This window comes from Camelus dromedarius, chromosome 12 (genome assembly GCF_036321535.1).
Source record: "Camelus dromedarius isolate mCamDro1 chromosome 12, mCamDro1.pat, whole genome shotgun sequence".
Classification (NCBI taxonomy): Eukaryota; Metazoa; Chordata; class Mammalia; order Artiodactyla; family Camelidae; genus Camelus; species Camelus dromedarius.
In genome coordinates this window covers 51,468,437-51,480,577 of record NC_087447.1, presented here as the reverse complement: position 1 = coordinate 51,480,577, position 12,141 = coordinate 51,468,437, and the positions used below count along the sequence as shown (strand labels likewise).

The window sequence follows — 12,141 nt, the reverse complement described above, 5'->3', positions numbered from 1 at the left end:
AATACAATGTTACATGTCAATTGTATTACCAAAAAAAATTAAGTAAATTGTTAGTAAATTATGGGTTATAAATTTTAGTTTTAAATATGCTAGCTTGTGTGATCCAATACAGTAGCCACTAGCCATACATGGTCCTTGAACACTTGAAATTCAGCTAGTGTGAATTGAGATGTACTGTAAGTGTAAAATATGTTTTGAATACTAAGTACCCCCCAAAAAGTGTAAAATAGATGAAAGGGGGCAAAAGGTACAAACTCCACTTATAAAATAAAAAGTCATGAGGATGTAATACACAGCATGGTGACTACAGTTAATAATACTGTACTGCATATTTGCAAGTTGCTAAGAGAGTAGATCTTAAAAGTTCTCATAAAAAATTGTAACCGTTTGGTGATGGATGTTAACTAGACTTACTATGATCGTTTTGCAGTGTATACAATATTAAATCACTATGTTGTACACCCGAGGCTAATATTATGTGATGTCAATTATATTTCAGTTTTAAAATAGAATAAGAAAAATAGCAAGTAAAAATGTAAAAATCTAAAATTTTAAATGCCGATTATATGTTGAAATAACACTGGGATATGTAGTGTTAAATAAAATATGTTGTTAAAATTGATTTTGACCTTTTTTTACTTTTGTGAATGATCTGCTAGAGAGTTTGAAATTTTGTGGTTCTTTTTATATTCTTTTGGACGGTGCTGTGCAAGAGCAAAGGCTCTAATAAGGAAATCAAGTAACATATAGTCCGTTTCTACATGCCTAAATGAACGACGACTGCTTTTGCAAAGTGGGATGAAAAGCATAATTATTGCATATATTTATTTTTGTCCTCTTGGATTTTTAAAAGTAGTACCAATTGTATCAAAATTTTTGTGATTTCATTTATCTGTGATATGGAGGATATGCATAAAAAATGAGTGCCAAGTTTTTTTCCCAACTGTTAAATGAATGATACAGATAACATGAATACCATGGGCATTCCAAGGACAAGGATGTTAGAAACATTAGAAAGCTATCTCAGAGACTTTGGGACTCCTACTGGCCAGACATTGAAAGATGGCTATTATTTGAGTGATGGAAAACAGTAAGCTGGAGGGCTTGAATAAAGCCCGATAGGTAGGGAACGGGGTATACTCAGTTAACAGGCCAGAATGATTTAAATCAAGGATTCTGGTGCAGAAGTAAGAGAGGATTGGAGAGTTAGGTTGAGATTGAGTATTGGGACTCTGAGACTAGGGTGAGAAATATGGGTGAGTTTATATAGGTATTTAGGAGCCATAAAAGATATTTAGGAACAGGGAAGTGAAACGAAAGCAGTATTTTTAGAAAGATTGGTTTGGTTACAGTTACAGGAAACTATCTATACCTGTTTTACTGAAATGAGAAGATAACAGTGATATTCTAGAGAAATTGGGGGGAATCAGGAGCAGGTTTGAGATGTAGGAAGGCAGAATCAACAAAACTACTGTGTTTGGGGGAAAAGGGGAAAAGGAGAAATTGAAACTGACCTTGGTTCCCCAGATATCATGACAGAAATAAAAATAATGGTGTTTTAGCTTTGTGTAATATTTTGCATTTTTTAAACTGTAAGAGAGCCAATGCAGCTATGAGGAATTTCAAAGTCAGTGTTGAGAGAACTAGACCAGAATCATGGTCTCCTTGCCTTAAGTGATAGAACTGAGAATTGAGCCCAGCTCTTTTTCTTCCTGATGTATTGTCATTGGCATCTACTCAGTTGTGTAAGCCAGTGCCTTGGTTTTTCTTGACTCTTTCAGTTTGCACAGTCAGTCCATAAGTTTTATTATTTGTTTCCCAAACATTTCTCAAATCTGCCCACTTTTCTTGGTACTACCTCTGCCTTACTTCAGGTTTTTCCCATCCTTCTGGATTGATATTTTCCTGAATTTGTATCTAATCTGTACCCTGCACTCTAACCTCCTAAAACAAATAAACAAATGAAAGCAATCTGTTTTCCTACAGTTCAATTTTTGAGATCTTTCTAAATTATAGAGCACTCTCTTGCTTAAACTTTTTAAATAAAATGTAAACGTTGTAGCTTGACCTTATGAGATTCTTCATTTTCACACCCTTTTTCTGGGTGCTTCCAGTTCCATGCTTACTTTGTTTTTCAGCCTTTTGCATCTGCTGTTACTTTTGTAAGCAGTGTCTTTCCCCAGTTTTTTTCTGTTCCACCCTCAATCCCATACGTTGTGGTTTTGGCTTAGTTTAATTGTCTTATTTACTTGCCACCCCTCCTGTGCTTTTCTTGCTTACCTTCAGCTCACCCACCATCTACCCCTCTGAGAAGACTTCTTTAAGGAGGCTCATTAAAGGGAGATACTATTTCTTGCTTACTAATAGTGGACCCATAGAAATTTGTTGAATGAGAAAATATTTTTATATGTCAAGGTCATTTCAAGTTAAGAGTAGCTTTAGTGGAGAATAGAGAGTCTGGAAGAATGACTGAAAAATATTAGTACATTACTTCCTAACCTGTAATTCAGAGCGCTTGTATACTCCAAGATATTGTGTGTTTCACAAAAAAAGATTCCACGATCAAATACATTAGGGAATGCTGCAGATGATTTCCCTGTCTTGGATACTTGTAGTGCATGTAAGACTAATCAGTTAAGTCTTCAAGAAGCTCTGCGGTAAAAACAATTTTTTTTTTTGATCCAGCATTTTCCTAATGTATTTGATTATGGAAACTTTTTAGATAGTATACCTGTAATTTCTTTTAGGTTACTAGCAATATTTGTTATTTAGAAAATGCTAAATGTGTGTGTCCTTTATTTCCCTCAGGTCTAATTAATAAAATTATACCACATAATCAGATCTTGCTCAAGGGATATTTGGAGGAATTCTGGTTGTTTACAGTTGGGAGAGAAAATCTGAGAGAAGATAAAACAATCTTCAGATATTTGAAGGTTCCAATAAAAGAGGAATTGAAAGTATTTTCTTTGAAACTAGAGAGTAAGAGGAAGAACTAGAGGAGGAAGGTGTAAGGAGGCAGATTTTTTGCTTTGTGTAAGGGTAACTTTCTAGTAATTAGAATTTTGGTAGGTTAAGTAAATTTTCTGTCCCTGAAGGTTGTCAAGCAAAGACTTATAGGGATACTAAAGAGAAATTCAGCATATTAGATAATGGATAGATCAGACAAGCTGTTTTCTGCAACAGTTGAAAACCGTCAGCCTGTTTCTGAGATATCTGTCAACTTGAAATCTTATTCCTTGATTCCTTTCTAATTCTGTGAATCCGTGTCTTGGTCTGCAATCTCAATAGAGAAACTAGATATGTATTAAGAGAAACGTAGAGTAGAAATTTTAGTTGTATAATTAAGTGCCTTTACTTGATGGTGTTTTTTAAATGGACTTTATTTTTTAGATTAGTTTTAGATTCACAGAAAAATTGAGCACAAAGTATAGAGAGTTCACAAATATCCTCTTCCCCTACACATGCACAATCTTGCTTACTATCCACATCCCACACCACTGTGGTGCATTTGTTACAATTGATGAACCTACATTGACACATCATTATCAGCCAGAAGTACAAAGTTTACATTAGAGTTCACTCTTATTTGATGATGTTTTGAAAGAAAACATGAATATTCCTTCTCATTTTCAAGAAAGTGGTTTTCAGTTATTTCTTGCCTTAGTTTATTCTTTTCTGATTCAGAGGTCTAAAAAATAACTAAATCAACATCTATTTTGAAAAAGTATTCAGCATTGGGGAAAGTTCTTTTTCTATAATCGTAAATATTTACAGATGTTTTATTTTGCTGGCTAACAGTATTTTTTCTTCCTTTTAAGTACCAAAAGAATTGGTGGAGCTCCATTTGAAGTTGATGAGGAAGATTGGCAAATCTGTTACAGCAGACAGATGGGAAAAATATTTGATCAAGGTAAATATTTGTAAATCACTTTCTCTTTTACTGAAATATTCTTTATCTAGCATAAATTGATGTTATATTTCATAAGATGCCTTAACTTTTAAAATGGTCTCCTAAAAGTTGCAAAATATGACTCATATCCGTATGATTACTATTGATACATGATTCTCTTTTGTAGCTTTCAAGCAATAGTCTAGAATCCTAAAGTTGGATTTCAGAGGTGTTATGTATATTTTGTGCCTATTACTGTGCTCAGGACTTATCTTCTCTCATTTGATCTTTAAAATCATCCTGATCAAATCAATTAAGATACAGATAAGGGCCAAGCAAATTGTCATTTTTCCTTGAGATCACATAGTATGCATGAGACAGAGCCAGAATTTGTCTTTTACTTAAAAGGTAAAATGTCCAAAGACCTTTAGGTGAGTATGGAAGGCTTCTAAAGTTAACTCTCAATGGTAGGAGTTTCTTAACTTTTGAAAAACTCAATGTGAGATATTTCAATATTTTTATACAAGTTTAAAGCCCTGGAAAGTTGGCTCAGCATTTCAAAAATCTGATGCTGTAGGATTTTCTGAAAGCCTTGATTTTTAACTATTTAAAGTACTTTCTAAAATACCAGTGAAGTTGCTGTTTTGACTTTAACACAATATTTATTAATGATTAAGAATCAAGGTCTGGACCTTAAAAAAAGGTAGTGGAATTTTAGGACACTAGCTTTAACATAATATTTTAAAGAGTATAGTCGCTTGTAAATCTGTTTATTAAAGTGGGTTTGTTTATTTTTCATATGTCCTAAGAACTGAGGTGGAAATATCTTGTATACTAATCTCAGCTCTACTGTTAACAGATTTTGAGTCCATGGATAATCTGCTTTTACCCCCTTGAATCTCACTTTTTTCATAAAATGTGAGAAATGGGATGAGATGATTTTGTAAACCCCTTCAGTTTTATGGTCATAACCACAGGTTCTAGCTCAGCTTTTTTGAGTGGAGATATATTCATATAACATAAAATTTGCCCTCTGGAAGTACACAATTCAGTGTTTTTTAGTATATGCACAAGGTGCAACAATCATCTGTATCAAAACCAGAACATCTTCATCACCCCAAAAAGAAACCCAATACCCATTAGCGATTACTTCCCTCTTCCCCCAGTCCTTAACAACCACTAATCTGTTTTCTGACTCTAAAGATTTGCCTATTTTGAGTTTTTCATATAAATAGAATCATACAATTTGTAGCCTTTGTGTCTGCCTTCTTTCACTTAGCATAATATTTTCAAGGTTCATCCATGTTGTAGCATGTATCAGAACTTACTCCTTTTTATGCCTGAATAACATTTCATTGTATGGATAATACTACATCTTATTTATCCATTTATCAGTTTATGATATTTGGCTTGTTTCCACCTTTTAGCTATTATGAATAGTACTGCTGTGAACATTCGTGTACAGGTTTTGGGTAGACATGTGGTTTAATTTTATATATCTAGGGAGGAATTGCTGGGTCATATGGTGATTCTGTGCTTAACTTACTTTTTGTAGAACTGCCAGACTATTTTCCAAAGCAGTTGCACCATTTTACATTTCCATTAGGAATGTATGAGGGTTCCAAATTTTTTACATATTATTGGTTGATTTATTGATTAATTTTAGCCATCCTAGTGGGGATGATGTGTTATCTCGTAGTTTTGATTTGCATTTCCCTTATGACTAAATGATGTGGAGCATTCTTTTCATGTGCTTGTTCACCTTTGTGTATATCTTCTTTGAAAGAATGTCTATTCATGTCCTTGTCCATTTTTCAAATGGTTGTTTGTCTTTTTGGTTTTGAGTTTTAGGAGTTCTTTATGTCTTCTGGATACTGGACCCTTACCAGACATATGATTTGCATACATTTTCTGCCATTGTATATGTTGTATTTTCAGTTTCTATTTGATGTCTTTTGATGCTTGGAAGTTTTAGTTTTGATTAAGTCCAATTAGTTTTTTTCTTTTGTGACTAGTGCTTTGGTGTCTGTCATATATAAGAAATCATTGCCCAACTCAAGGTTGTGAAGATTTATTCCTATATTTTGTCCTAAGAGTTTTTTTTTATAGTCATAGCTCTTATATTTAGATCTATAACCCATTTAAAGTTAATTTTTATATATGCTCTCAGGTGAGAGTCCATCTCCATTCTTTTGTACATAGATATCCATTTGTTCCATTACCATTTGCTGAAAACATTGTTCTTTTCCCCACTAGATTGCCTTGACATTCTTATAGAAAGTCAGTTGACCATAAATACGAGGGTTTATTTCTGATGTTTTTGGTCTGTTGACATACATGTTGTTATTTATGCTAGTACAACATTGTCTTTATTACCATAGCTTTGTGGTAAATTTTGAAATTGTTCACCTTTTCCAAGATTGTTTTGGCCATGCTTCATCACTCTCATTTCGTTATGAGTTTGAGGATCAGCTTGTCAATATCTGCAAAAATGCCAGTTAGGATGTGGATAGGGATAGTATATAATCTGTAGATAAATTTACAGAGAATTCACTTCTTAACAAAAGTAAGTTTTCTGATCCGTGAAAACAGGATGTCTCTTAAAATAATTAGGTCTTTTAATTCCTTTCAAAAATGTTTTGTGAATTTCTGACTCCAGGTCTTATACTTTTATTCAGTTTATTTCTTAGTATTTTGCTGTTTTTGATGGTATTGTAACTGGAATTGTTTTCATTTTCAGATCATTCACTGTGTGAAATCAGTGAATCTAGACTAGATCTTTCTAGTGTGTAGAAATACAACTAATTGGGGGGAAGGTATATTTCAGTGGTAGAGTGCGTACTTAGCATGTGCAAGATCCTGGGTTCAATCCCCAATATCTCTATTTTTAAAAAAGAAATATAACTAATTTTTGTGTATTAATCTTGTATCTTGCAACTTTGCTGAACTCATTTATTAGCTCAAATAGCTTTTTTGTGAATTCTTAAGATTTTCTGTATACAAGATTATATGTCACCTGCAAGCATAAACAGGTTTGCTTCCCCCCTTTTCAGTCTGGATGCCTTTTATTTATTTTTCTTGTATAATTGCTCTACTGCAACCTCTGGTACACTGTTGAATAGAAATGGTGAGAGTAGGCAGCCTTGTTGTGTTCATGATCCTAGGTGGGAAAGTTTTCACCTTTTTAACTTTTAGTATGATGTTATTCATGATACCATGTTTAGTATGGTGTCCAATACCAGGTTGAGGAAATTCTTTTCCTAGTTTGTTGAGTATTTTTTATCATGAAAGCTGTTGGATTTTTATCAGTTTTTTTCTGCATCTATTGAGATAACCGCGTGAATTTTGTCCTTTATTCTATGTGGTGTGTTATATTGATTAGTTTTCGTATGTTGAAACCTTAACATTCTTGCAGTCAGTCCCACTTGGTCATAGTCCATAATCCTTTTTATATGTTGCTAGATTTGGTTTGTTAATTTTTTTTTGAGAATTTATGCTCATAAAGGATATTAGTCTGTTGGATTTTTTTTTCCGTGAGATATGTTTGTCTGATTTTGGTACTTGGGAAATTCTGGCCTCATGCAATGAGCTAAGAAAGTGTTTCCTCTGCTTTTATTTTTTAGCAAGTGTTTGTGAGGTATTATATTAGGATTTAGCAGTGAAGCCATGTGGGCTTGGGCTCTTTGTTGAAAATTTTTTTGTTTGTTTACTCAATCTCTTTGTCATAGGTTTATTCAGATTTGTATTTCTTCTTGAGTCAATTTCAACAGTTTGTGCCTTTCTAGGAAATTGCCCATTTTATTAGCTTACCTAGTTTATCGGCATGTGGTTGTTCATAGTATTCACTTATAATTCTTTTTACTTATGTCAAGTCAGTAGTAATGTCCCCTCTTTCTTTCCTCATTTTACTGATGTAGTGTTCTCATTTTTTTCTGGTCATTCTCATTAGAGGTTTGTAAATTTTATGTATCTTTTTAAGAACCAACTTTTAGTTTAATTGAATTCTCTATTATTTCTTTATTTGATTATTTTCTTCCTTCCACTTGCTTTGTGTTAATTTGTTCTTCTTAATGTGGAAGCTTAGGTTATTAATTTGAGATATTCCTCTTTTTCAATATAGGTATTTTCAGCTATTCTGTCTAATCCCTACTTAACTTCATGTCATAAATTGGTATGTTGTATTTGGTTTTCATTAATCTCAAAATATTTTTTCTTTTCCCTTGTGATTTCTTTTTTGACCCATTAGTTATTTAGTACTATGTTGTTTCCACATGTTTGTGAATTTTTCCCAATTTTTTTCCTGTTATTGATTTCTAATCTCATTTCATCATGTAGGAGAACATACATTGCATAATTTTGATCCATTAATTTTGTTATACTTGTTTTATGGCCTAACTTAGCATATATTAGGTCCCTCTTCAACATTAAAAAATAACTTTTCTACTTAGATATTTATTGAGATTTGCTTATATGTTTACATTTACTGTCCTTTTTTCTGATTTTTCAGACTTTTGCTGCCCTATAAGTTTATACACATACACTCTTATGTATAAATGTATATTTTTGCCTTATCTTTTTGATATGCTAAAGTCTTTATTATATTATTAAAGAACTTAAACTATCCCTTAACCCTTCTATTTCCTTTTAGCTGCCAACCATCTGCTCTTCCCCTTTGTATTAGTTACCTATTGCTTCAGTGGCAACTTCTTATTCCACAATTTTTGTGTGTTAGGAATCTTGCTTAGCATCTGTCATTAGGCTATATGTAGTCAAGCTGTCAGCCTGGCTTGCAGTTTCATGTGAGGACTCAACTGTGGAAGGATCCACTTCCAGTCCTAATCATATTGCCGTTGACAGGATTCAGTTCCTTGTCTGGACTTCTCCATAGGACAGCTTAAAGCAATGCAGCAGAACCAGTGAGTGAGAAAGTGCCTGAGACAGAAGTCATGGTTTTTTTGTAGCCAGATCTTGGAAATGTACTGTCACTTTTGCCATATTCTGTTTGTTAGAATGAAATCACTAGACTTGGCTCATAAACTAAGGACGATGGGTTGGAGGAACAAGAGGAAGGGAGTCATGTAAGGGCAGTGAATACCAGGAAGTGAAGATCATTATGGGCCACCTAGAAGCTATCTATGTTACTTTGATAGCCAGACATCTTGAAATAATTTTCTTTTTTGCTATTCTGTTTCTTTACCTCTCATTCACTCCTAAGTCCATTGAGATTTTCCTTCTCTGAATAATTACATTCCAGTAAAATTTCTTTTACAGTTCAAAGGTTTGAACAGTGTCCTTATTATTAAATTCAAGTCATACTGTTTATTCCATATCTCCTTAATTTCTCTAGTTCTTCTCTTGAAACACTTCTCTTTTGGCTTCTTTCTATCAATACTTTCCTGGTTTTCTTTCTATCCATAGTAGTCTCCTTTGCCAGATTTTTCTTTTTGTCTAAGCTCCTGAAGGTTTTTGTACTACAGAGCTTTATTCCAGACCCTCCCCTAGTGTCATTTTATATACTCTTCCTGGGTGATCTTGTTTGTTCCCATGACTTTAAACCCCATATGCTGATGTGTCATATTTTCCTCCTGAATCTTCTTAGTTCCAAGGCCAGTATACTCAATTACATATTGAACATCTTTACTCAAAAAATAAAGTGAATCTGTATTACGGTAGAGACTATACTTCTGTAACAAAATGATTCCAAAATATCATTGTTTTAATAAGCAATAACTTTATTTCTTTATCACAACAATCTGGCCGGGACTCTAGGGGCAACTGTGTTTTGTGAGGTTATTCAGGGATCCAGGTTCCTTTTATTTTATTGTTCCACCCTAGGACGTTTTACTTTTCTCTGTTGTACAGTGTACTTCAGCTTCAGAAAGGAGAAATAAAGTCCAGGGCAAGCAATTTTCTTTTAATAAATGAGGAAGAAGTTGCATATGTAACTTTGGTTATTCCATTGGGAAGAACATAATACTTCTTGGTAAAAGAGGTTAGAAAATGTCAACTCTTGAGGGGCCACAAGCTCAGGAAAATGGGACAAGGTAGCAAGATTTGTGGAGACAACTGCAAAATATTTGGTTCCCTTTCCTTTGGGAAGAGTATACATTCCCCTGTTGGTGAATTGAGGTACAGCTATATGATTTGGCTTTGGTCATGAAATGCAAGGAAAAGTGATTGTTACATGGCTCTTTAATCTTCTTCCCAAAAGTGTGTCCAGCAAACTATTTCTTAAAGGGTCAGGTAGTAAATATTTTAGGCTTGCAGTCTTTATATTCTCTGTCACAACTCCAGTTTCTAAATGAATTGATCTGGCTATATTCCAGTAAAATTTTATTTACAAAAACAAACTCTGGCTGTGGGCCAGAGTTTGCCAGTTACTGCCATTGAGATTTGAAGGTCATTTGTTACTGCAGCATAACCCCACTATCCTGACTGATACCTTTGGTTAAATAGCATCAACACCACCTATTTTCTCAAACCAAAAATCTAAATATCATTCTTGATTCCTTTTAATTTCCAAGCTAATGAGCTTTGGGAATTTCATTTCCCAAAGTAAATCTTGACCTCTCTGAGTTGCTCATTTAACAGATGAAGATAGTAAGACCCAAAGAGACATACTTATTACTGGCCATGTATACAAGTTAACAAAAGAGAACCAGAACTTGGATAGATCTGTTACTCTTATAATTTGGGGAGTTGTCATTTTTTGTTTTTATAGTCTACAGTTTATTGTTTCTTGACTTGGTAAATGGTACTATCTGTTCAGACCTACTGGTTGTTCTGGACTTCACATCTAGTATATTACCTGTATGTATACCTCTAGTATAGTACTAATATATACTGTATTCTACTATATAGAACAACTTTTGGTTTCCAGAATGGTCACACTGTTCTGGCTTCTTGATTCTTTGTATATGACTAAAGTAGGCCTTGCCCTTCAGTCTTCCACCTTTCTCTTAATATATCACCTTGTTTTATCTTGTTCATAGAATGAAAAATCTCAAGTTTATTTTTTTAAGTCTGTCTCCTCCACAAGAGTCAAATCTCAGTGAGGGTAGGGATTTTTGTCAATCTCTATTACATTTTTAGCACCTGAGTCAGTGCCTAACTCATAGCTTTTGCTCAGTTGCTCAGTCAGTATTTGTTGAATCAATAATTAGATGAATGAATGAAAGCTTCCTCGTAGAAGCCATGTATGTATATGTGCATGTACCTGTGCCTCCTCCCCTGTTCCCCTGCTCCCACTCCACACATCTCCACACTAAAATGCAAGTTCTCTGGGATCAGAGGGGTATGCATGTTTTCCAGTGTTTTCATCTAATACTATGTATGCCTTGCTCATGGTAGGTACTCAAGCGTGTTAAATGCACACTTTTATCAGATATCAATTATTTTAGGTTCTTCTAAGAATACTTTCAGTTTTCTTTGATGCCAGCAAAACTTTAAAACATTTATCTTAAAGAATACCATTGTTCCTAATTTAGGTGGCCCTGGCCCTAAGGTCTAAGTTAGAAAAGCTAAAGTTGACAGCTATTACACTGCATATAATTATGTCTCACATGCCTCCTTGGACTAACTTGTAGTCATGTGAGAGTCAGATACGGCTCTTGGATTTCCTCAGCTTGGAGGACTTTGTGGTATTCCCAAAGAAAAGAGGTTAGAAAAAAGTTTCCCACAGTCTCTCTTTATTTTCAAGATTTAAAAAAATGTAAAGTGCATAGATAAAAATGAAGAATAATATAATGCCCATATTCCTGCTGCTCAGAATTAATTCTTTTCTATTTTATTAGTTCCTTTCACATTTTTACTAACTTCAGCTGGATAGTACTTATCGTGAAATGTAAAATCTGTCCTAACATTATCATTTTGGGGCAAATATTTCAGATTTTAATTATAATAGTGGACATATATATATAGTCTCTTAATTTATAGAGCACTTTCATACATTTTACCTAAAAGTCAATTAGTTTTATTTTGCAATACTAAGCGATTAGCTGTTATAGACTATATAACATCTGTGTCTTACTGATCATCAAGTACACTCATCTACTTAGTCACTGGTATGTTTGTCAACTTAATGCAAACACTTAAGGTATTACCATTGGCTTGAAGATCATCAAAACTTTGGTTATGGTATCGTATGCTTTTGCAAATTATTGTGGAATCTGATTGTATTGATTTCTAGACTAACGTTAAAAACTGTTGCATTAAGAATCAAAGAGTTCTAGCTCTGCTGGGTAAATAAGTTT

General features: G+C 33.7%; 1 protein-coding gene across 2 annotated transcripts in view; it reads left to right on the top strand.

Moving 5' to 3' along the window:
• The window catches only part of RSF1 (remodeling and spacing factor 1), a 124,594-nt gene that overhangs the window by 34,949 nt on the left and 77,504 nt on the right, over positions 1 to 12,141 (top strand). For both annotated transcript variants that reach the window (XM_064492742.1, XM_010990046.3), the window contains exon 2: positions 3,819 to 3,910. In XM_064492742.1, the coding sequence (XP_064348812.1) occupies positions 3,819 to 3,910 (92 nt within the window). The remainder of the gene's footprint in view (positions 1 to 3,818; positions 3,911 to 12,141) is intronic.